At 42.6% G+C, this 25,170-nt stretch overlaps 1 protein-coding gene across 2 annotated transcripts in view; it reads left to right on the forward strand.

The window, feature by feature from the left end:
- sdk2a (sidekick cell adhesion molecule 2a) overlaps window positions 1-25,170 on the forward strand; it is an 84,214-nt gene that overhangs the window by 23,013 nt on the left and 36,031 nt on the right. The window contains exon 1 of one of the 2 annotated variants that reach the window (XM_046042857.1): window positions 24,336-24,496. The exons of the other annotated variant lie outside the window; for it this stretch is intronic. Within the exon in view, the coding sequence (XP_045898813.1) occupies window positions 24,360-24,496 (137 nt within the window). The 5' untranslated portion in view covers window positions 24,336-24,359. Of the gene's footprint in view, window positions 1-24,335; window positions 24,497-25,170 lie in introns of those variants that run through there. 2 annotated transcript variants of the gene reach the window in all.

Consider the following 25,170-nt stretch of genomic DNA (forward strand, 5'->3'; position numbering starts at 1 on the left):
GGGGGGGGGGGGGGGGGGGGGGGGGGGGGGGGTGTTGCAACAATCATGTAGAAAACAACATTTGGCAGGGCTTTGTTCAGGGTTACCCACTGCGTTGATGGACTTAAGGTAGGGATTTAATCTGTTGATTGAAGTAACATTTGTCCTAAACATCATGTCATCCGTTTATTTCAAACACGTCTTTCCATCCCTCTGATCTCTACTCCTTAGATGTCTTCTACTTTAAGTGCGTTGTGGTCAAATGGGATTATGAGGGACTGGACCACATATGGCCTGTGCTGGTCCCCATCCCTGTTGGACGATGTAATCCTACCCCCATCCCCCTTCTGCCCTTTGCCATATCAGATGGCCAGCAAATGTGTCAGTATTGTGTCACATACCAGCACTATCAGCAACCCTTTCTCACAAAGAACTAAGTACTTCCTCAAGTTTTTTTTCAGTTAATCATCTTCTTTGTTTCCCCCAAAGTGTGGCTGACCGGGGTGTTATATATATTTGGTGGATTTGGGGAGTGGGAGGGGGGGCGACAAAATGGACTTGTGAGGAGATTACAGTGAGGGAAGTAGAACAACAACAATGTACGGATTACAGGCAGGATTTGTGTGAGGAACACATGATATCCTCTCTCATCCCTTTATCAGATTGGCCATGATGGCGAGGCAGTAGTGGCTGGGACCAGAGAGGAGTAGGTTTGAATTCATTAGGACAGAGCCAGATCAGGACAAAGAGTGATGATAGTGGCTCACAATTCAATCAAAAATCATCTCACATGAAACTCGGATTTCATTTGTCAGATGACGTGGCAGCATGCGAAGTCCACCTTTAGTAACGTTAGAATCAGCTTTTTCTTAAAACAAGAGAATACATTTGACAATTGGATTGGATAATTGCAGCAATCTAAGATTCAACTTGACTGATGGATTTCTGTAATTAAGGCTCCTTACAGTACTTTAAAACAAGTGCATTGATTTCACAGACAATGACACAATGAGAAATGACAAAACAGCCTATTAAAATCTGTTTTTAAAAATACGATTTTTAAGGACCACATAACATAATAACGACAGCATCAGTTGTTTCAGCAAATGCCCCAAACTGTTGCATGTTTACGTTCAAGTGACAAATCCTTTTAGTGGCCATAGTAATTGGGAATCTTGTCTAGAGACTCTAAAGTAGTAAGTCAGGTTAAGTGATTAAAGAGCAGCACAATCTGTGTGAGGAGAACGTAGGACTTTGCCATGTGAGACCTCCATTCATTTCTTGTTTCCTTGCGAAAGTATTTTTTTTTAATTATGACCACAGTTGTTCACTAACCTTAAGCAAGTTTATTTTTTTTTGTATATTTATATTAGCAAATGAAAATGGTGTTTTGGGGGAGTGGCTTTGGAGAAAGGCATTAAAGGCAGGGTGGGATATTTTATGTTGGTTACTTTCAAAAACTAGCTGTCTCTTGCTAGTTCTCCACCATTGCCTTCCCCAGTTTTAATGAAGTAGTAATTTTAACCCAAACTTAAATGTTTCCCTGTTTTCCAGCAGCATTTTGTAGCAGTTTTGGAAGGGACTGAAACATCATGTTAGGAGCATCACTCCATAAAACATTTATTCAAGCTAGAAATCACAAATCACTTTGCTGATTGAAACAACAATTCAGTATACAAAGTACATTGACTTTGTAGTTCAGTTTTTCTCCTAAGCGGTTGCATTGCATCATAAGTGAACGCATCACAGTTTTAACCATCGAACGTTCAGCACTGATTCTGACTGTCTTCAGTTCACTAATATAATATGTATGTTGCTAGTCTAAGCTTCAGTTCAGTTCACTACAAAACTAGCACAGAGCATTAGGGTAATAATTGCTCAGCAGCCTATTATTATAGGCTGCTGAGCAATTATTACAATAGATTGTTTGCAATCTATTTATATGCTTTTATGGAGCAAGTAATGTACTGTGAATCACAGCCGAGCTGGAACGGCTCTTTCAGTCATCAGTAAGGTGAGCACCACTGGTAAAAGTCACTGATTTGGTCAGTGACAATGGTGAGTCAGTTTAAAGATTTATTGATAAAGCTTTGTTCTTACATGTCCTGAACATCTGTAGCGCTTGTGTGTGTTGTTCTGAAAGGCAGTTCTAAACAACGTGTTTTGTTGTTTAAGTTGGAGGACTTGTTGCATATTTCACCTTACTGTTGATTTTGTATTTTCTAGGCAGACTTTGGTTTACTAGAATTTTTTGTCAAAGTTACCAATTGTTGCATGGTAATGTACTGTATTGAAAATGTCCTGTAGTGAAAACTTAGTTGCTGAAAACCGTTTAAAAACAGCAGTATGTAAATCACAGTTTACATGTAGTTAAAGGGGCATTATGTAGTTTCGAGCGGCCACTAGCGGTGCGGTTCTAAGATTGCAACCAGGTGTGTGCTCGTACGCGTGCTCGCTTGAACTCATGAGCGAGCATAATCCGAAACACTACCACTTTCATACAGAAATACCACAATAAATGCAGGAACACCAGCATGCAGGCTGTGGCTTTTCTCCAGACATGTTCAGGCTCTGTTACTTCGATGTTCCTGTCTCAGAGACAGATCAACACCGTCTCCGTACCTTTCATTTAGCACAGCGAGCTGCATATCGGCACAATACTCCCAAAAAAAGACATAGTGACAGCGGCTATAGACAGACAGGCAGAACAGACAGAGCTGGAAACTCAGGTAAACTCCCACTGCAGCGTTACAGTAATAGTTTTATCAACTGCAGGTTGAACTAATCCATGCTCGTTACATGATAACGTTACATTTATTGCATTTAGCCGACGTGCTACATCGTTAGCTCGCCTGCTGCTTTTCAGTAACCATTTTTACTATCTGGGAATCTGTCACCGGAGGCTCAGCAATGTCAGCACAGCTACGTGTATTGGATGATAATGAAACGGTCAGTGAGCTGGAACGGATATTATAACGAGATTGTGTCACACTTTATAACAGTTAGACCGCAGTAAGTAACTTTACTGTAACAAGTGATAGTGGATGGCTCTTCCTCTGGGTTGTTGTGACCGTTTTGTTGCAGTGTTTTATGTTATGTGGGTCATGTTAGTTACAGCGACGGAGAGGTGGAGAAGCTATGTATCTGAGTATTGCTAAAATCACAATAAACATAAACTGTACGTTACAAAGAAAACAGCAGCAGGTCCGAGCTACTGTAGCATTAACGTTAGCTGGCTGCTCTGGCTACATCACTATAGGCTAACATTAGTAAACAAATCGCTCCACATTTGCTTCTTGCAAGCTAAATCAACAGTGGTACACAGGATAGTAACATGGGTGGCGTTAGTTGGTGTGTTTCTCCAGCTTTACTAATGCTCACTTTGTTCTTACTCAACATCATCTGAACCTGTTTGGTCTGATGGGCTTCAGCACATAAACCTTTATTGTTGCTTTGTATCCTTACGTGGAGCCTGTGTTTTGCTGTGAGCTGGTTGTTTTATGGTATTAGTGGACTGCATATCATTAGCTGCCGTGTCGCTGTAGTCTGAGAGAGGCTCGGGAGCGCGTACAGGGCTGAATCCAACCTGGAGACCTCATATTAAAAGCACAATAGAGGCTGATGCAAGCAACGGAGAAAACAGGCGTGTGCTTCATTTCTAAGTGAGTTTTGAGCCCATTGACATTAAGGCAATGAAAATTTGATTTATTAAAATCAAAAACTTACATACAGCTCCTTTAATAAAAACTTCACAAAACAACCAGTATGGTCCTTTAACAGAACACAAGACGGGCATTTTTCTGCAGTGAAGTCGGCGACATAGTTAATGGTAGCCTCTGGAATCTCAGCAGTGAGGGAATTATAATTTAACCCACAGAGACAGAAAATCTATTCTTTTCCTCCCATGAAGCTGTACGCAAACACAGAGCAATCAACAACGTGCCCTTTACCTATATTATCTGTACTGACCGAGGGGAAGATGAATACACAGTTCTCTGCCGTATTTATGGTCTGTGTTCCGGAGAAACAAACTCTGACAGTATCAAACAGACATGGTTGGGTCCATCACTAGTGAAGCTGATACACCTTCTCACAGTGCTGTCCTCCCACTCCTTTCTCTCCACTCCCTCCACTTGTCTCCTCTAAATAGCCACAGTACAGGCTTGCTATGCATGCAATCACTGAAAAAGACAAAACTCACAAAGGTTGAGTTTCTGCAGTGTAGTTCTATCACAATGCCGGACGGAAGGAGTCGGGGAAAGTCATAGACAAATGAAAGAGCAAAGAAATGAAATACCTTGAGAGAGAAGAGACAAACTAAGAAAGGCAGAGAGCTGACGAAATAATAGCGTGAGGGGAATGGGTAAGGAAACAGATTGAAAAAGAGGATGCCATGACAATTATAGGCAACAGAGCCCCTAACGTCAAAGTGGAACCCTATTTCTGGGGGCTGTCTATTCTTCCGAATGTGAGACAGTAAATACCTTGTTTCTGTCTTCCCCAGACGTCATTGTGACCACCAGTGCCACAATGGAAACCCTGATGAGGAGCACATGCAATTGCTCTCTCTTAATAAAATCTCACAGTTCCCATTACACCCTGGCACAATGGGCCTCTCGCCTGGCCGCTGATTGAGTTCCTACTCCCCGGGAGCTATAATAGCAGCCAAGCCACTCCCTCACACCACCCTCACCCATTTTAGCCCAGCTTCCCTCCTTCGCCTTCACCAGCCCAGTTGAGATCTTTTTACTCAGTGTTCACATAACCTCCTGCTCTCCTCTTCTCTCTACGTGTACTTTTCTTTATTTAATTCCCTCCCCTTTTCTGTCCACCTTTGATACAGTTCCTCTGACTCAGAGGAAAGAGCAAGAGATACCTGCTTTCTTAGGCTGATATTGATCTGATCAATAAGCGGGTACTTTCAGAGTGTTACCCCACCTTACTGATGTGAGGCACAGCTTCATCAGAACGGCAACTTAGCAGCCGTGGAGACAGTCTGTCAAGGAGCAGTGCTGATTATGAGAGATTTTGAGGTGGTTTGCTGTACGAGTCACGAGGCGGGTTGGATTCCTTTGCTGGGGAAAAGGTCTAAGAAGAGGGTTAGGTTGAAGGGAAGGGGATTTATTTGGTGTAATTTGCTTTCTTCTCCAGTAGACTTTGGCCTTAAACACAAATACACCTTGAAGGAGAATTCACCCCAAAGCAGAAATAACTAACACACGTAACAGTGAATGTAGAAACAGTACATAGCCTAATCTCTGTTTCTCCCTTTCATTTTGATATTCTGTAATTGGATGACAGATCAGTTCATGTGGTTAAAAAAAGTATTCCAACTTTTAATGACTTAATTAACAATGGGTTGTACCCAACAGCAGGAAATATAGAGATTAAAGATTGTCTGTCTGTAGTATCAAGAATAAAGCAGGCAAACAAAGAAAGGCAGACTTAACCTGGCTGGGAGCAGGAAAAATGGCAGGAGTCCACAATTGAGGCAGTAGGTCAGGCAGTCAAAAGACAATGTGACAGGGAGCAGGTGGAAATAGGCCAGAATATATACTGCATGGGAAATGAGAGAAGTGGGGCCAGGTGAGCAGGTGGGTGGGACCGTGAGGTTATGGAGAATGACAGGAAAAGGGGTGTAGCAGGTCAGGAGGGAGTGAGATGGTCTGAAATGGCAACTGAGTTAGTATGCAGGAAAATGTACAGGTTTGGAGAGGAAAATGGCAAGACTCAGGCTGATATTGTGACAACAGCCAGTTGTCAATTTAATGTCCATAAATATTATGTCGGCATCCCATAATGAAAGAATAACGTTAAATCTGCCTAACAGAGGATTTTAGTTAGTGGTGGGCAGACCATGACCTCATCTGACCTTTGCAACTTTTTTAAAGTGTGGTTGTGGTGTTGAAATGCAGCAGTGGTTGGAACAGTCATGTGGTTGCTACAAATTAAAGGATAAACATGAAACTCGGATTTGATTTGTTAAATTCCACTGACTCGCACTCACTTTGAGGGACTCTGCAGCACAACCCACATCCACTTTGAAGTGGGTCAAAGAGGTAATTTTCTTTTCCTTGTTGACTTGAAATGATATAATCAAAACATTATATGAGCATGTGTACACCAAAGTTATGCACACGCGCAAACACACACATCCACACATACTGACCCAGTACATAAATACACACACATCAGTAAATAGACAAACACACGTACAAACATAGCTCCTCACAGGTGGTAACCCATTAGAGACCTTTTGATTAGGTGTTTTCAAGATGGGAGTCAGGTAAACCGAGGCACTTCCCGCTGCTGTGTGATGCTAGTAAAGGTCAGCAGCTGGTGGCTTCATTCCTGTCTACGCCACACTTACTCCATGAGCAGAGCTCAGACACTCTGGGAGTGAAGAGGAAAAAAACAAAAACCTTGTATTCACTATTTGGCTTCATGTGGAGGCCACACATGTATGCTCTAGAGAAGACATGCAGAATCTTAAGCAGACACCTTTAAAAAAAATCACAAAAGGGATGTGCAATTTGGTGCTTTATAACACTTTGTGGTGTAGAGTATTGCTTCTAGATATCCCTTTTTTTTATTTTGGCAGTAATGATTTCAGATTTCTAAACTTGGCAGAGTGTGTGAAAGCAAGGAAGACATATAGAGAAAAGGAGAGATGTTCATTCTGGCACTGTCCAGTCTACTGTTTAACTTCAGTGAAGCTGTTTCATGTAGGTCAGAGCTCTCGATGCACACTTTCTCTCACTCTGATACTCCCCAGGCCTGACATCAGCTGCTTATGTCAAATTAATTTTTATATGGACTAGTAGATGGGCAGCCTTTGATGTACTTTATATTTTTATTTTTATTTTATTTTTATATATTTTTTGTATGTTACTTATATTTGATCCAGTTGGCTGACGTGTCCATGTGTGAAGGAACTGATACCATGAAGATAAGGGTGTCAGATCAGTCAGATGCCATGCTTTATTTCCCCCACGACAAATCCGCAGAAGTTTTCGCATCTCATCCCCGCACCACGGTGACAGCCCGACAGGAGGGGTCTGGCCCGACACACTGCAATGAAGGACAGCTCACGCTGACAATCATGCCACTGTTGCTCAATGCTGACAAGAGCCCATCCCTTCTCATTTTATTAAGAGGAGATGCAGAGAGAGAGTGAGAGAGAGAGACATAGAGAGAGATGGAGGAAGGGAGAGCGCAAAGGTGGGAAAAAGAGGGAGGCTGACTGGCATTTAGTCAAGGGAAAAAGACCGATTTTTTGAGCTGCAGACAGTCTGCCACCATCACCATCCTTCAGTAACACCCTTCTTCTGCTGTGTAGGTAGACTGTCAGACTGATAAATACGTACACACAAACACAAACACAGATTATATAAATCAGGCCTGTACGTAAGCAACTTTTATGCGTGGGAACACACTGCCCGCTCATTTTTTTTTAAATCACTGAGAAATCACTGTCTTACTTTCAGCAAAAGAAATACAGTTACCCATACAAATGACTACATTTGTTGTTGTATGTCTAAAAACTCATTTTAGTTTAATCCAAAATCTATTTATCTCAACATAGGCATTAGCAACGCTCAACACCTAAGGTGCAAAACACTAAAAGTTGGGTATATTTACTATAAAATTGCAGTAATTAAATACTTTGTGCAAACTTTTCCACACCAGTCTCTGTGATAGTAACATCTATCAACTATCAAAATTAAATTTACATCAGCAAATATGGGTAGGAGAGTTCTGTTTTGATTTGAACACTGACTCTGACCTCGTAGGAAACATTCTTGTTTTTAAAATGAGGCTGCGCATCTCATTTGCACTTGTATATATGCACAGTAATGATGCCACAGTCAGCAACATAACCTTCGCTGTCTTCAAAAGTCTTAACATTGGTCTATGTGGAGCCTTTCAGCTCAGTGGGTTGTTTTCACCCACGTTATAAAATCACAAGACATATGATTTCTTCCCCTGTGCAATGTGTGCAAGAAATATGTCAAACTCCCTCTGGTGAAAACTTGCCAAAGTCGTGAGTGATTTCATATTACACTGAAAAGCAACCAGTCATTTGTTGTGTTAAAATGTGGGTGTGTGGCTCTTTGAGACTAGTGTGATCAAGCACTGCACAAAGTTCAAGTTCAACTTGATTTTTCTCATTAGAGGTTAAACCTCTTAATCCAATTTTAAATGTGAGCTTGCATCTGTGATTTTGACACAAATAAATATGATTGCTTTTAGCCACATGAGATATGAGCCAATTTGTACAAATCAAAATGCCTTCCAAAAAAAAAGATTCTTACTTTTGCTGGAGTTGGATGTGAGAACTGCACATATAAAAAAACAAATTTGTATCCAGTGATTAACCAACAGCCTGTTCAGCCTGCCTTACACTGCTGTGATATAGAAGTTAACCTGTTAAGAGAAGAAGCACTTATACAAGCAGTCATTTTGTGGATGTACAAAAAGAACCAGGAGTTTGTGAGGAAAGGATTAAATATAATAAATAATATAAGAGCAAGTAATGAGTAGTCTTTTTGTGAGGAATGCCAACAGTGTTAAACACACATAGTACAGCACAGCACAGCAGAACCTGGGTACTAAGTATATAAACATGGCATTCTCTGGATGATATGCATTGGATTAGATCAGAGTGGATTAGAGGAATGGATGTGGAGGCAGGTTGGTGAGAACAGATCACCTAGATTGAAGAGGGATTTCTAACACTTCTAAATGAGATATGGGCACGCATTCAAAGATAAGAAGCTGCAAATGAAAATGGGTCAATTGTTCTGCAGGTTTAGTTTGTGATTAAGAAGATTACGTTCCACCAGTGAACAACAATGGCAAAATCAGACAGCAGCCCAGTTGTACTTAGCCACTCCGTCAGCCTGGCTGATCCCTATTCTGTCCTTTCACCAGCATTCAGACTTTCATGTTTTGAGCGATGGGACTTAAGTACTGAGGCAGTGCTTGTCAGGCTGTAGATTTTCTGCTGGAACAGAACATAACAAAGCACAGTATAATTTGACTGATTCCCAGACCAAAGACTGTTTTGATGAAAGTTTGTGCTGGTGTGTTTCTGGTCCCACCACCTCATCTTCCATATTTCAGAGGAGAGTGATTATAGTAGGTGCACTTAGACCAGAGCTAGTGGACTGCTATTAATTGATCAAACCTGGCTGTTCAGTCATGGAGAAGAAGAAGGGTTTTCACACAGTCTTCTGTTTGTCCTTAATGAAAGGGAGGCAAAGCTTGCTGCCTCCTTTGATCCAGACGGGATTAAAACAGTGTTGCTTATGGAGGTAGAAAGATCAGGGCTGACGGATATACACGCCTTTGCTGTGGAGTCTGAGGCTGGGTCCTTTCTTTGTGCTGCCAGGAGGTCTGATTCACTACATGGTATCCATGGAATCCATTGGCCATCACTGGGCGGCGATTTTATCAATACTTGAGAGCTTACAATACCATACTCTTCCTCTTGCCAACAGATTCTGCAATCATATACAGATATCTGTTTATAGAGATTACTATATGGTCAATTAACAAGACCACCTGCCACTACAATGTTTGATCATCAGCGACGACAATTGTTCACATTAATTTATATTCAACCTTTGTTGTGTTTCTTCTGCAGATTTTGCAAGATTTGGTTTGTGCCCCTATCTCTAGTTTCTCTGTTTGTTTCTCATTTCCTTCCAGAATCATATCTGTGTTTTCTGCTATTACATGTTTTCTGTGTGTCTGCAAACAGTTGTCTTTGTAATGCATCACAAGCCTTCCACTGAAGGGAAAAGATCTGAAGTTGTTGACAGTCTGTCTGTTTGCAACAAGGAAAGCAGGTTAGAATCAATAAGATCATTTTGATATGCACAATTGCACCTTGGACAGCTATTTGAAGGAAGTCCTGAAAAACACTAATAAACTTGAAGCCACACTTTCAATAATTAAAGCTGATTTTCTCTGAGAGAAAATATTTTCGAGTGAGCCGCTGAAGTGGAAGGCTTTGATACAGCCTAGAAGCCTTCATAAAAGTTTTAGATGTAGAGCAAGTAATTGACATTTTTCGTAAGTTGGCAGTCACAACCACGTATGCTTTGCCAAGTGGGCCTTCAAGTTTGTGTGGTCAGTCTCTCTCTTTCTCTCTCCCTCTCTTCTTTTCTCTCTCTCTTGTAGAGACACAGGCATGCACACACACACACACACACACACACACACACACACAAAAACACACAGTTTCTGTCCGATGCATTTTCGGTTTGATCTGTTTTATGGATTTTGCCCACAGCTCAGTTGAAACAGTCAATTAATTGAGCTGCGTTGTGAAATATCTATCATATCAAGATAAAGTTGTTTTTTGATGTATTGGGGAACATGCAGTATTTATATCTGCATGATGCACAGAGTGTAAAACATGAACAATGGTGGAATAGTTGATTTGTGTGCCTGATTTATCTGTATTGTTACACACACACACATTGAGGCAGGCACTTTGGGTGATGAAGCAGTCGACCACGTTCTTGGGTTTTCAAGCCCTGGGGCAGTGGAATGCACTGTGATATGTCCAGTGACATGTGGCTCCGCTATTAACCGTACACTTGTTGTAAGCCACTGTTTGTAAAGCCTTCAAGCTGTTCGTAATGGTCTGTTTATACCAAAGCTGGCCAGCAGAGGGGTTTTGTGTGGCTATTTAACACACACACACACACACACAGAGTTTTTCCCACATGTATGTTACCACAGAGGGAAGGTGGAGTTGTTAAAGAGACACTGATAGCCGCTGGCAGAGGCTGTAGCTCTCTCTGATTGTTCTCTCTAGGAGCGTTGTGCATGAGAGAGCGAAAACACAGCAAGTGGCATCACAGAGAGAGAGAGAGGGACAGAGCCTCTTTCTTACTCTCCCCCCAACTACCTGCTCATTAGGCTGGAGACCGGGGAGCTGCGTGAGGCCTGGTAACTGCTTGCCTACTAGAGAAAAGCCTGGAATTATTGCCTATTTATCAGAAGTTGCTGAACTTGATGCACTATCAAGCATCAATGCATCAATAAATCAGCGATCACTCTGGGCGGTCTTGACTTCTATAGCTTCCTGCCACCCTGACACACTTTTATACACTCTGTTTTATTCACTTTTTATGTGCTGGGTTGATGTATTTTATTGAGCTAGTTACTACAGAACATAAACTAGGGATTACAACCTTGTGCATAAAAAAAAATCTGCCCCCTGAGAGAAATGGAAGCAATCTGTTTTTAATATACCCTACTTCTTATTCTCTGCACTGCTTCCACGCTTCACTTTCCGTCAGTCAGCCTGCCTTCATTGTTACCTGCGAATGTATGCTGAAACTGAGCAACATTGTTTTTATATCCTATTATCCAGAGAATTTGCCTGGCCCTCTCACCCCTTCATTTTCCCCCCTACTTTACCTTTCTACCTGTTAAGACTTCCAGAAGGAGATACTGTTATCTCCCAGGCTTTCAACAGCCTGTCACATCCACTAGCTTCTCCCTTCTTCAAATGCTGTCTCCCACTACTTTTCTGGATGCATTCCCTGCGGTTTCTGACACCTGCTGGGATGCGCAGCCAGCGATGTCAAACTTGGAAAAAAAGAGGAAGCAACGCAAGGGTCAGAATGATGGAAGGAAGGAGAGAGCGTATGAGTAAAAGAGTGAGTGGTGCGTGTGCAATACGTTTTTTTCCCTTCTGTTTCCAAAGCTGACTTTATTGATTTTTCTAACCTGAAACATAGCCACAGTAGAACCTTCCATCGTCCTATAGATTGGAATTGATTGCCTTGAGGCTCTCTTGTCCTGTAAATATTTGCAAGGCTTTATTGATTCCATTAGTGGCTGACTGCTATTTGTGACAATGGTATGGATGGTTGCTGTTGGTAAGACTGGGAGGCCAATGCTTTTTTCACATCACATTAAGGTCTTGTTTCACATGTGTATTGTTGTATACGACCTGTGCTTGCAGTCATTATGAGACAAATGGCAACCTTCTTGATTTGTGTTCCACATTTTTTGAAAGCCAGCTACTCAGGTGGATGATTTACAAGCTCACAGCCATTCTCATTAGTCCCTGTATTCATCTTCAAAGAAAGCACCAATACACTATTTACTGCCAGATGTTTCTGTGTATGAACCTGTACACAGAGGATGACAGAGAAGTTTTGTTGTAAGGTGTAAAGGGCCTGACTTGGCCCTCGCCTAGCACAAGCTGATTCTGGCATGATTGAAATGAAAGGAGGATGCCACCGCTTTAAACGAGTTGTAGTCACACTCATAATGCCTGGACAAAATGCTCATATAGGGGCCAATGATGTACAGTGCATGTAGACCGTAGGTGTTTCATCTAAACTGAGTAAGCAATAGGCCGGCAGAATGTTGCTTAAGAGCACAGGGGAGGTAGCCCACGCACTGCTGCTCTGTTAACCTGCATCCCCTTCTGAATATTCTACTGTTGTCTCAGGAACACAAAGACTATTTTCAGGCAGCCAATCCACAGAAGACCTGGAAACTGCAGCCCTGCATGCCCCTAAAAGCCTTCATGACTTTTTAATCAGTGGCTCAGGGCTCTGCGTCCAGCGGTTGGAGAGTGGACCCCACTGCCAGAACTCCACTCCACATAGGGATCAAATCCCCACTGCTTGAATCTCAGGCCTGTCAAAGCAGTCAGGCATGGAGGCAGTGGATGGGTGGCATCTGGAGGTGAGAGAGGAAGGGAGAGAGACAGACAGTTGGCAGTGGAAAAGAGCGTTTGCGGTTGAGAAGGGTGGATGGTAAAAGGGAGCCAGGAGGGAATGTTTGTAAAGAGAGTAAGAATTTATGTGAAACTGCTGAGAGAAGGACTAGCCCTGCACTGAAATAGTAATTTCTGAGGTGTGAAGGAGTTTGTTCTGTGGAGTTGTAAGAGAAAAGTGATGTGCGTGTATATGTGTGTGTGTTTGTGTGTGCATGGTACGTTTGGTAGCACAGCATTTGGAAGTGATGGATTGTTACAGCATACCAAACAGAGTAGGAAAGGTGGGTGGTGGATTTTATTGGAGAGCTGGAAAGGTTTTGTGATGAATAATAGTCATGAGTGAATTGGTCATTGTCAGAACCCTCTAGAGCCTATTGAATCAGCAAGACTAGGGTTTTACAATGAGCTTCAGCCATGAAGATCAGCCTGTTGGGTCGTAATAGATGGAAAGTGAGTTGATGGAGGCAGGAGGTAAAATAGATGAGGCTAGCTCTCACCGCTGGAGCGGCATTTGTCTGTGGGGAAATGGGCCACAGGAGAGACCCATGTTCCTCCCACACACTGTGCAGAGATCAGAGAGCAATATGGATGCATTTGATGATCCCATACAGGCACGTGCACCCACACACATGCACAGGTACATACACACATATAATAAGACTCAGAGCAGAGTAAATATGCTGCAAGGGCAGCATGCTGGCTAATGATGCCCTGTTGACCCATCGCTAATGATCCCCCTCAACTCAGCCAGGAACCTGATTTGCTTTGATCAGCCTGTCATTAAGCCACTGTGGAGTACATGCACGTCTCTTTTATCTGATGAAGAATTCAAATTTACATGGATCAACTCACTAGAGAGACTCACACGCACACACACATTTACAAGCATGTATCCACATATAAATAATTATACATGTACACTCACATGTGAAGACACAAGTTAACACCGACTTTACACTCACAAACATCTGCATTTGTTGTATGTAAACGTCAACAAGTAAGCAGACACTTGCAGTGATACTCAGTCATTTTATATACACACACACATGCACGCACACCACACACACACACACACACACACACACACATATCCACACACATTTGTAGGAATGCACAAAAAGCCCTTGAATCCATGAAAGAGATTAAACATGTCATTTACTCCCTATAGTAAAAGAGCAGTAATAAATAAAACAGATGATTTATTAATATCCAGAGTTGTAATCCACTGCATTATATGTGTATTAAAGCACATTACTTACCATGGCATGGTGAGCGTTAAAGTGCTTCTAATAAAATTCTTAAGTGCCTACAGGCATTTCAAAGCAGCAACAGATCTCTAAGCAGTATCTCCTCAGTGTCTCACTAATGGGACTGATGTAAATATGTTCATTTGTGAATCTTCCCTCCAATTTAGTGCTGCTCATATTGTAGATAAAGATTATCCAGGGATTATGAGGCTTGAAAAAATGATATTTGATGTGTATTTATGCACGGCTTATAGATGTAGTTATATGGAATTAGGTCCCATCATGGGTGGAAAATACAAACGTGAAAAAAGTGTTACTCCTCCCCCATCGGGCTCCCTGTAAGGTTGTCATTTAGTGATATGCATTTCCAAAAGTGGAAATTTAACAGACGTTTATGATGCAAATCACAGGCTATAACTCTGTGTGGTATGGATGGCCACATTAAGCCTTCAAATCACTTATGGCGTTGCTTGGGCACCAGCAACAGTATGCCATATCCACTTGATCATTTGCACATATTTCAGTGTGTGATTGCAGCCAACAACAGTCAATGCCTCCACTTTGTAGGTCCTTAGAGGCGGAGAAAGTTCAGAAAATGACTAACAAGCTTTTTTTTTTTTTTTACACTGGTGTGTTAAGAGCAGTGGTGGGAACATTTCAATAACACTGCGGGGAAAAAATTCTCTGAATACATTAACCTGATGGAAGATGGTGTTCCTATTTAAATTTATGTAATTTCTAACGATAACCTCCAGAATATACGTGACATTGCGTGAAGACTAAAATTGCTGTGGTTGTAATTCCCTTTTTTTATATAGAAAGAACTACTGCATATGTATAAGAAGTTGAAAAATACAGCTAACCTTGGTTTTTACTTTCATAAATTCAAAACTTATTTGCAGCTTTCCATACTTCACATGCTCTTGCATAAGACTTGTTGGGGTTAAGAGACCTGAGGGTTTGAATCTGGATTAGCAAGGTTCTTATTCTTTGCCCTTGACCCATATGGAAGAAAACAACACTGCCAACATCACTACAGCAACATTGGGAGAAATATTAGCTTGAGTGTAAGCTTAAGAATACAATTAGAAAAACATCATTAACCTCATATATTAGATAGCATTGTTGACAGAGGGCTCCAAGCTGATGCTTGTGCCGGTGTTAGGATAACTACTTAACAAGGGGTACGGTTTTCTTGCAGTTTTTAGATCAAAATGACACAATCTTGGAAATGTTTGCTTGTTACAATTATCATTAGGTGAACAGATGACAAGGATTTTAGAAGGAGAAGGATGATTAAGTGCATTGAGTGTTTGATTGTATGTATATAACAAATATATAGAACAATAAAGAAGACAGATCATCCACTTTGTTATCCTAAGTAGTGTACTTAAATAATCAAGAGAAATATACATGTTCTGGTGATGTCTAATCATTAAACATTCATTTCATTCTTAAGAATGCATAATTTCATAGTTTTCACATAAGAGGTTTCTCGCACTAAACCATCCTAACGGATCATGTGGGGAGAGCACAACAATTAGTATCTCTGACTGAGAATGTTTCCCGCTTTGTTCAAGTTCCAGGCTTCTCACTCCGTACCCGTTACTGTATCTGATAATTGAGATGAGCAATGTGGTGTGAAGTCATGTAAGAACCAGCCAAACGCTGCCATTAGCATAATGTCAGGGCGTTCAGATCTTTGTCTGCCTGCTGGCGCAGTGCTGGCTGCCTGTCTTCACACAATGCCACAGAACTCCTCTCCTGTCTTTCCTCCTGCTGGGGGTGTTGGGGGGAAGACAGGAACTGGCAAAGAAGTCTCTTCTGTCTGTGTGGATGCCTCCGAGGTCAGACATGTGGCCTGATGGGATGTTGGGTAGGAGGCTGGCAGCTTTGAGGTTTCATCTGAAGGAAGTGATTCGAGGGTGATGGGGTAGCTATCACACCATCACAGAGTGGGACTTGGTGGTCTGGCATGGATGATGGGAGAAAATAGTGGTCATAGGGCCTCTCTGTAATGTGGTTGTGAGAGGCAGTGATGAGACAAGCTCCATCCTGTCTGCTCTCACACTCCAGAGGTCTCAATTAGGAACAGGGACCCTGTGTTCCCACAGGCTGCCATGCTCACAAAGGGGATGATCCTCCTGCACATCACCTCTACCAAAATTAGAAAAACATCCATTTTGTCCTCCATACACTCTTCACTCTGCTGTTGCTCACATTTAATCAAATCTGTGTGACGTATTGTCAATTTGAGAAGCTCCTGAGATCCCAGTCCCTGACTGGATGATCTATTGGCACCAAAGAAGTGTTTGTCTTCTACAAAACAGGTAAATAAATCATTGACAACACCGATTGCTGTTCATGCCTGGGCCCAGAGGAAGGAAGTGAGACAGACTGGCATGCCATGTAAATGTAATGAAGGGAGATAATAATTCTTTTCTATGTCAGCTGCTCTCTGCCATTAGCATTTACTGCCAGCCCCTGCCACTCACTGCCTGGCGTCCATGCACTCTGCCACACTGAGAGGAATCACAATCACCAGCCATACCACACGCATATATTACAATGGCAGGCACCCTGATACCTTGCACCTAGCAAAACACTATTAGCATGCCAGTGGTATCTCTCCAGTTCCGAAATTCAAAGGGGCTGGGGAGAAAAGCACGGATGGGATATGGCAGTTTGAGTCTATGCATTTTGTCTGATAATATTCTGGTGTCTGTATCTAAAAGACACACAGACACAAACAGATGAGGATGAACGTATTCACACACCAGCACACACACATACAGTATGAAGGATAAAGAAGAACAGGGAGCAGACAGGTTTTCATAATGTCAGGAGCAAAGACGACTCTCCTCCAAATCTATATGAAAATAGTGGGAGGGAAAGATCCGGATTCTGTCTGGTGCATCAAGCAATTAAATGAGGTTGTTTGATAGTTACATCTTCATGGAGATATCCACAGAGGTCCCAGGATGGACAGGCAGCACTGCAGGTGCATCTGATCATCTCCATCTCAATGCGTGTGAAATAATGTTCCCCCCACCATACCATCTACTAATTAGGATCTAATTATCCAGGCTAGTGTAAACAATCGCGGCAGATGGCATAGCGCGCAGTATTAACTCTAATGACCCGGGGCCCTGTGGAATTCACATTTCAGCGCGTTTGTTTATTTTCCTCCATTAGTCTTTGCCCTACTTTCTAAATTCACTTAGGCCTATTTCCAACCTTCTCATGCCTTGAGAAAAGCTGCCCGCCTCCTATTCCCGATGCTGCTCTCGTTGTTGTTTTTTTATTTGCTATTTCTTCCACTTACTGTCGTTTAACTGGTTTGTGTTGCTTTCTCGTTTTTTTTTTTTTCAAACAATGTCAATTAGCTCTCACAAAGATCAAGTGAAAATTTGTACCTATTTTCTCCCCCACCCACTACCATCTCCCTTCTCCCTGGTGAAAAGAGAAAAGAGGAAAATCAGAGAGAGACGTGTATGTGATCCGGTGCTCAAAAACCTTACTTCTTCTTCCAAAGCTGTCTGTCACACCTGGGAAATAGTACTGTGATGTCAGTCACACACACACACACACACACACAAACACTACAACGGGTGGGAAACCTGGATCATTTCCTATTGTGTTCTACTCATAGGAGCTCTCCAAATCTCGCTTCCGTAACACAAAAACAATTTCGTATATCTTCTCCTTAGAAAGAAAGAAATTGCCATAGTGTCTGGCTTACATTTCCAAGTTATTGAAGTATTGGTTCCAAGAATATGCTCACAGCTCGCTGCTACGAGAAATAAATCTTATTTGAGTGCCTCAAAGTCAGATGAGAATCCCTGCATTATCTTTTACAAGGCTATGACTATCCCTTGGTGATTAATGACATAACTTTCTTACATCTAGCCACAGTTGTTCAGCTGTGGTTTCCCCACTGTTCATCGGACAAGACACAGCTGACTAGAGACTTGATGCTGCAGAGGGCGTGTAATGGAGGCTGTGGGTGTGTGAGGTCTCATTAATTGACGCCGGGCCTTGTGCCTGTGCTCCTCTGCGTACCGTGTTCACTGCCAGGAGCTGGACTTGCTAATTAGGCTCCTGGATATCACAGACACGTCCCATGGTACACCATACAATATACTGCTAGTGACTCAGAAACAGAGTGCTAAAGAGACGGGGAGAACAGGGCAAGAGGATGGAGGAAGATAGAAAGTAAGAAGTGAAAGTAAGGAGTGATGCAGAGAGGCAGAAAAAGATGCAGAGACTTCTCGATAGAGAACTAGAAGGAAGGGGCGCGGAGAGAAAGTGTGTGAGAGAGAGAGAGAGATGACAACTGATGAGAGGGCAGGGAGAGAGCGTATGAATACTACTGTACTGGAAGAGATCAAGTCCGCCAAGAAAGGGAGACTGCCACAACACACAGAGAGGAAACTGTTATTGTGGCAGGGAAAAGAGAATAGAAACCTAAGATGGGAAGAGAAAAAAGAAGATGGAATCAAAAATAAAAAGATAGTTCGAGACAGGCAGAGCATGGCAGAAAGGTAGAGGAAGGCACTCAGAGGAGCAGCGAGGCAAACAGGGAAGAATTCCAAACAGAAAGGCTGTGTGTTTGAGTATGTGTGCAACTGTGAATTTGTCTGTGCTGCCTGCTGGAGTGTGTGTCCAGATAATTCAATCTGCTGCCCATTGACTGGCCTCCCGCTCCGTCTTCACTCCTAATTAAATCTCCATTTGTTGGCTGGATGCTATTGCTTCTAATTGTGTTGCTGTAGCATCAGCTAGGCGCACAGGCACGCCTAAACACACACACACACACACACACGCACACACACAGCAAGTGGGATCCCAGACACGTCACCACGGTACATTACACCTCAATTAATCACATCAATTACACATCAATTAACCCGTGGCGATCCACTGAACACAGCTAGAATGCAGGCAGTATTTCATCTGCAGAGACCTGAGGACTTTTTCTGCAACATCAAAGCAGACGGATCATCAAAAAGAAAAACATTGTAAACAGCTTAACATGAAAATTCACATTCCTACTTCATCTTTTCCTCTGAGCATGACTATATGATTATATGATGATACTGGTATCTTGATCGCCACAACATAGATACCAAGGGGTCTTATACAATGCATAGTACTGAATGGTGCAGAAACATGTTCTAGAGCCTATAAATATGAGGGGGAGCTGTGATGGACTGGCACTCACATGCAGCATGCAGATGCTGATCTATGGGCCATTTGTCTAAATGAATGTAGGGGTAGATGGAGGCTCTCCATCTCCAATCCATGTCTTTCAGGCCTGGCCTGCTTGTTTGGCTTTGGCTGTAATGGGTCGCTTCACCTTGCTGCCTAGTGTTGGAGGACACCCCCACCTGTCTTTTCACTTCTCTTTCTACCCGCTCAGTCCCTCACCTCATTCTGCCTCTACATTGCTTCTCAATCTCTCTTTGTTTTTATCATTAAGCCCTGTATTTGTCTCACCATCTGTTTCACCGTCACTCTCTCTTCCTCCTCTGTCTTTTCTAGTAGGCTCTGTTTCTTCTCCCTTTGTGTCCGCATGCTTTCTGACTCACCTATGTGATGGAGTGTAAATCGGCGGGGTGACTGTTGTCCCAGTGACAGCAGTGACGGATCAGCCTGACCTTCAGTATGGGCCGTGTTTTCATGAGGTGAGGGTATGAGTGGGGTGTTGGAAAACATCTCATTTCAAATTGTAAAGCAACAAATGAATTCAACCCAATGCATGTGTGTATCTATCTATAAGGGAGGGGTTTCATCAGCTTTTAAGATGCTTTTAACCCCCTTCCACCAACCCCACAACCCACACCCTTTCACCAACCCATTACTAGGCTGAGGTCACTACCGTGACTGTTGCATAACCCCATCAGAGAGGCTAACCATGACCCATCTCGCACGTTAAAGGCCAATTGGAGAGGCTAAATGACAGCTCTAAATTTCCTGGATGACATGATGCACCATGAGGTAGACTGGAGGTGGTTGATGGAGCAGGGAACTTATGTGTATAGTACGTGTCTCTAGGCTGACTTAGAAATGGAGAAAGTTTGAGTGAATAGCAAAGGAGTAGACCTCCAAATGTTTCTATAGGCAGGTGCTCCACTTTATCACTGCATATCAGTGATACAGTTGTACAGAGTGCCAGATAGGATGTGGTTACATAGGCTCAAACACAGGTGCCTGAGGATTAAACCGAGAGCTTCCTGCTGCTGGATTGGAATAGGGGTAAGGAGGTGAGGCGCAAAATAAGCACAAGAAAAAATACAAGACAAAAGTCGAATGTGAACACCGTCTGTGTGAGTGCATGCCAGCACAATGGGCCTTGGTTTATAAAGCTGCCCCAGTGCCTGTGGTCTTTGTCTCACCGCCATTAAAATTCTGTGTATGCAGCAGGGGACCAGGCTGGAGCCATGCCACCATTCAACCTCAGCTGTCAGGTTAGAATAAGGTGTTTTTATATCTGTGGTGAATGTTCTGTGGTCGTGCAGCTTGACTGTTGGGGGCAGCTCCTCTGCACAGCAGCCACATTAAAGCCATCCTAGTCCTCCCATGCCAGTTTTTGGTCTTCCCTGGATCTGCTGACCCGTTTTGGTTGGCTTTTATCTGTGCTCATAGTGCTGCAGGATTACCTGGTCCAGAAGGACTGCCCTCTAGCTTTCTAACTGAAGTGAAAGCCTGCAGCAGGCACTGCCATGCACCTGCCAAACCCACCGCTGTCCCTTTGTTCATCACTGGAATGGGAGAGGTGACAGTTCTTCTTGGCCAGTGCTCTTCCTTTTCTTCCTCCCTCCATCCCTGTCTCTTCCACAAAAGATGTCAGCTTTACCTTGACACAGTACAGCCAGTCAGCCGCACTCCGATGGACACATGTCCTCCAGTCATTAAGTTGAGTCTGTAGTCCCTTTTTTGTATATTGTGTTTAGAGGCATGTGTGTCTGTACACATGCACTGTATGTTTGTCATGTACAGTACGCTTCTGTTGCATGAAGTCACAGTGCTCTAAAATGAGAAACACATCAACCTAATACAATAGTGACAGCAGCATACTTAACATAGTGTTGTACTACTGTATTTGCGCACATGTAATTTACATGGGCAAAAATAGACGCTCCCACGTTGACATACACATGTACCAAAGAAATAATAAATAATAAATAATAATAATAAATACATTTTCACAGTATTTATCTGCTCAAACAAAAACTCAAACAGAAGAAACAAAGGAACCATACTCAAAGCAACTACACACTACAAGATGTTTGCAGGTTGTATAGCGATGAGGTGATACATCACTTTGTGGCTATGTAAGATTAACAACTGTAATATGACAATGGTGAAACAAGGTTAACTTGTTTAGTTCCATTCATACATGGGTTACAAGAAAGCATACAACTAATGCTTGCTGCACGGAGGATAATTTAGCCAATTTTGGGCCCGACTCGCCCATGTTTGATATTTACGATTCGAATTGCTGTTCATGTGCTCTTTAGTTGGAATGTGGAATAAACATGGACGCTACTCAGATGATGTGTTGGATTAGCATTATCAGAGTATATGAACAAAAAACACCTTTTTTTACTTCTAATAGACCAATACCACTAGCACTACTACTAATGTTACTTGTTTTTCGTCTTCGTACGTATTCAAAGTAGTGACGAAATGCCCTCTGAAGAGAGAGAAACATGGCGGCGCAACATGTCGTCCATGCAAGTGGACCCGTGGTGTATGTAGATAGAAATAGCTCATTCTAAGGTAATAAAAATATAACGATTTATTACGTAATGTCTTTATACATCACTAAAAATAAGTTATACTAAATTGCATTTCTGTCAATATGTCTAAATATTACACACTAAGCCTTCAAATTGAAACTGTTTCCTAACCAGTTAAAAACTCCTTGTAGTTGCTTTAAAACACATGCAGTGTCTACCACAGAAATAAATGTATCACCTGCATTTGTCGTCAGCGGTTCACTAAAAAGGTCAAAAGCACAGTGATAAAGAGAAAGAGGAGAATTAGGGTCAGACAAGAGGTTCTCTTTTGGAAACTCATTAGATCCCAGAGCCCAGTGTGCAGCGGTTTATCAGTGGTCCTATCTTCCTTCAGCAGCAAGAACTGTTGGCAGTCAGCTGTCATTTGAGTTCTCAAAGAGAAGACAGAGTGAACATGGAGAGCAATCTTTTCTTGGGTTTAGCAGCATGAAACTGGATGTTGATTCTGCACTTTAAGAGATGTTAAACAATGACTTTTCTCTCGCGCGGGCTAGCTTTGTTTCTTTTTATCTTGTTTTGTAAAGCACTTCGTAACTGTGTTTTGAAATGCAGATAGCCAGTGTTCAGGTATTCATAATCAGGGCTCAACACAATGGGTAATTTGAGGCAGAAACAAATGTGAACACATGAATGGCACTAAAACAGGTAACCACGGTGGTAATTACAGTGCAATCAATTCCCCATTCCCCATTTTCACATCAGTAACTTAGTATTATGCATATTCCTTGCCTCAGACGATCAATCTGTGACTGGGTTTGGCATGTGAAGGTCTCTAATGGTGGCTTGTTGTGCACATTGCTAAGTGCACATTGCCACCAAGCCCCTGAACCAGCTGAAAGTGGCTGGGTGTTGTTCTATGTGTGGGTTTTTTTTCAGGCATAAGTGAATGTTTTGGGATTGTGTGTGTACAGTGTGTGTGCGTGTGTGTGTGTGTGCGTGTGTGTCAAGTGCGAATGCATTTACTAGTGGATGGAATTACAGCAAAGCCACCACTCCAGCATCTAGTGCCTGGGGATAAACAGGGATGGCTCCACAATTTGGACTCAGACAGGGATCAGTTTCAAGGGCTCGTTGGTTTTGACAGTGTTTGTTTTGAAGAAGACCATGCAAGGGAGAAAAAAGAACAGATTAGCCAGGTTGTGGAGTATTGTTGTTACCAAACGGGGAACATATAACGGCTGGTTTTGAGATGGCTGTTGTTTGTTAGCTTCCTTTTATGAGTATTTGTGGGTTATAGATAGGGGAGTAAGCTGAAGCTTTTGGATGGGTATTGTGTGCACTGGTGTGTACATGTGTGTCCTGTTATCTGTGTTGTGTGAATGCACACAGTGTACACATGACCGCTTGTGTGAAACACAGAGGTGCACAGTCATTCTTTTATTTACAGTTTCAATCAGGTTCATTTTTCTATGTCCCCTTCCCAGCTCTGTGAGGCTGCCCTCGCATTCACCCAGTTCTACCACACCGTCCTCTGCATTTACCACCATAAATCTTGGGCGTGAACTTGCCTATGGATGTGGAGAGAGAGAGAGAGAGAGAGAGAGAGACTCCAGTAATCAGCCATGAGAGTGAGTCAGCTAGTGTGGTAGACCTATAACCAGGCGTGCTCCAGGCCTTGGCGGCTTACTGCAACTATTAATACAGACTTTAATTAGCCCGCCACAAACACTGGCACAATCGGCTCAGTGTCGCCTGTGGCTGGCGAGGCAGACAGATCAATAGGTCTGATCATGCCTTTTTCATCAGCTCAAATGAAAGCACTTTGTCTCCAAGCTCAGCCCTGGACCTTGCGTATCACCTTAAAGGCTTTCTGTGGCTGCACTGGCTGTGTGCAGTGTTGCGGATGGGGCGTGTATAATCTGGCTGCATTAGGGAACTATAAAGATAAATGAAGGGAGGCACAGAGCATAACTCATCCTGTCAGAGAAGGGGGTTTAAGGCTGGGAAACTATGTGTTTTCTAAACCAGCCCCTACCACCCCCCAACACCACGGCTTCCTAGTTTCACACTCTCTTATCATCCTACTTGTTTGTGTTCATTTTTGTGTGCAATCTCTTGTGTGTATTTTTCTCCATCTGCTTTCTGCCCGTTCCCCCTTCCCTCCTCTCTCTGTCTCCCCGTCTCTCTCCCCACCCTCTTTTACTGATCTAGAGGTATGGAAGTGTTCATTTACACTTCCTCTGCTGCACAAATTGCTCTTCTACCTCTTTGCCAACGCATTTTCAAATGAAATAAAAGAGCAAGCTGCTTTTGCAGTAACAACTTATTCCATGTGCTTTTTGGCAGGCTTCTCTGTTGACCTTCAAGTTCCCAATCAGTGCAGAAGAAAAATGGAAATAGCTTGTTCTGAGTCCTCATTTCCTGTGAATTGCTGGAATTGTGCTGTGTGTCTGCTCACAGGGGTTACTGAATCATTGCCTTTTTTACCAACTACCCCATCTCACTGCTTCTCTTTGTTTCTTTCTTTCCCTCTCTTTCCCTGTCTTTTCCTATGTCTTTACTGCTCATTCTCACTTTTCTCTCTTTCTTCTTTCTCTCTTTCCAGTAGATGATGTCCCACCTTATTTTAAGATGGAGCCTCCTCAGACCCAGGTTCACCTGGAGGGGAACCGCCTGGTCCTAACCTGCATGGCAGAGGGCAGCTGGCCCCTAGAATTCAAATGGATCTACAATGGTACCGAGCTTACACGTTTCTCCTTGGAATACAGGTGAAGAATGCAACCTTGCCTGCCAGAGCTGATTCTATTATCTTTTTATTCATAACTGTAATTAGCTTACTTCATGAGGACATTTTAGCAGCGTTTAATTGTAAGTAATAGCTCAATTGCTCATTTTTATTCTAATGCTACACTCATTTCTATGCATTTATTCAGGACTGATTTGGCTGCATGTCTCCCTTGAGACAGAACATCTTATGTTCAGGGGATTGTCAGAATTATTCCGATTTGTTTCTGACACCGTATTCAACATTCAGAGATGGTGTGAGCAGATAACTCTTATTTTCTCGCTTGCTGTTTGTTGTAACTTTCATTGCTGTGACAAAAATCGCACAATGCATATTTTCCATCAGATTGTGCAGTGTGGGTGGGCTAATTTCCTCTGTCAGCAGTGAGATGCTGTTTCACTGACTGTGTTCTTCCGGGTACTGTTTTATTATGTACTACAACCTTACACTAAGAGCACCGAATTTGGATATACTAAGGATAAAGCTTCAACAAGGCCTTTGTGTGTGTGTGTGTGTGTATATGTGCTTATGTATCAGTGTGTCTATTTGTACATGAGCTGTATGCTTGTGGGCCACTGGGCCTGCATGTGTGTACACAGTTGCAGTCCACAGAGAAAGTCAGTTTCTATCTAATTCTAGCCGTGTTTTCTGTACTCG

The sequence above is a fragment of the Micropterus dolomieu genome, linkage group LG02 (assembly GCF_021292245.1).
Source record: "Micropterus dolomieu isolate WLL.071019.BEF.003 ecotype Adirondacks linkage group LG02, ASM2129224v1, whole genome shotgun sequence".
In the NCBI taxonomy this organism is placed as follows: Eukaryota; Metazoa; Chordata; class Actinopteri; order Centrarchiformes; family Centrarchidae; genus Micropterus; species Micropterus dolomieu.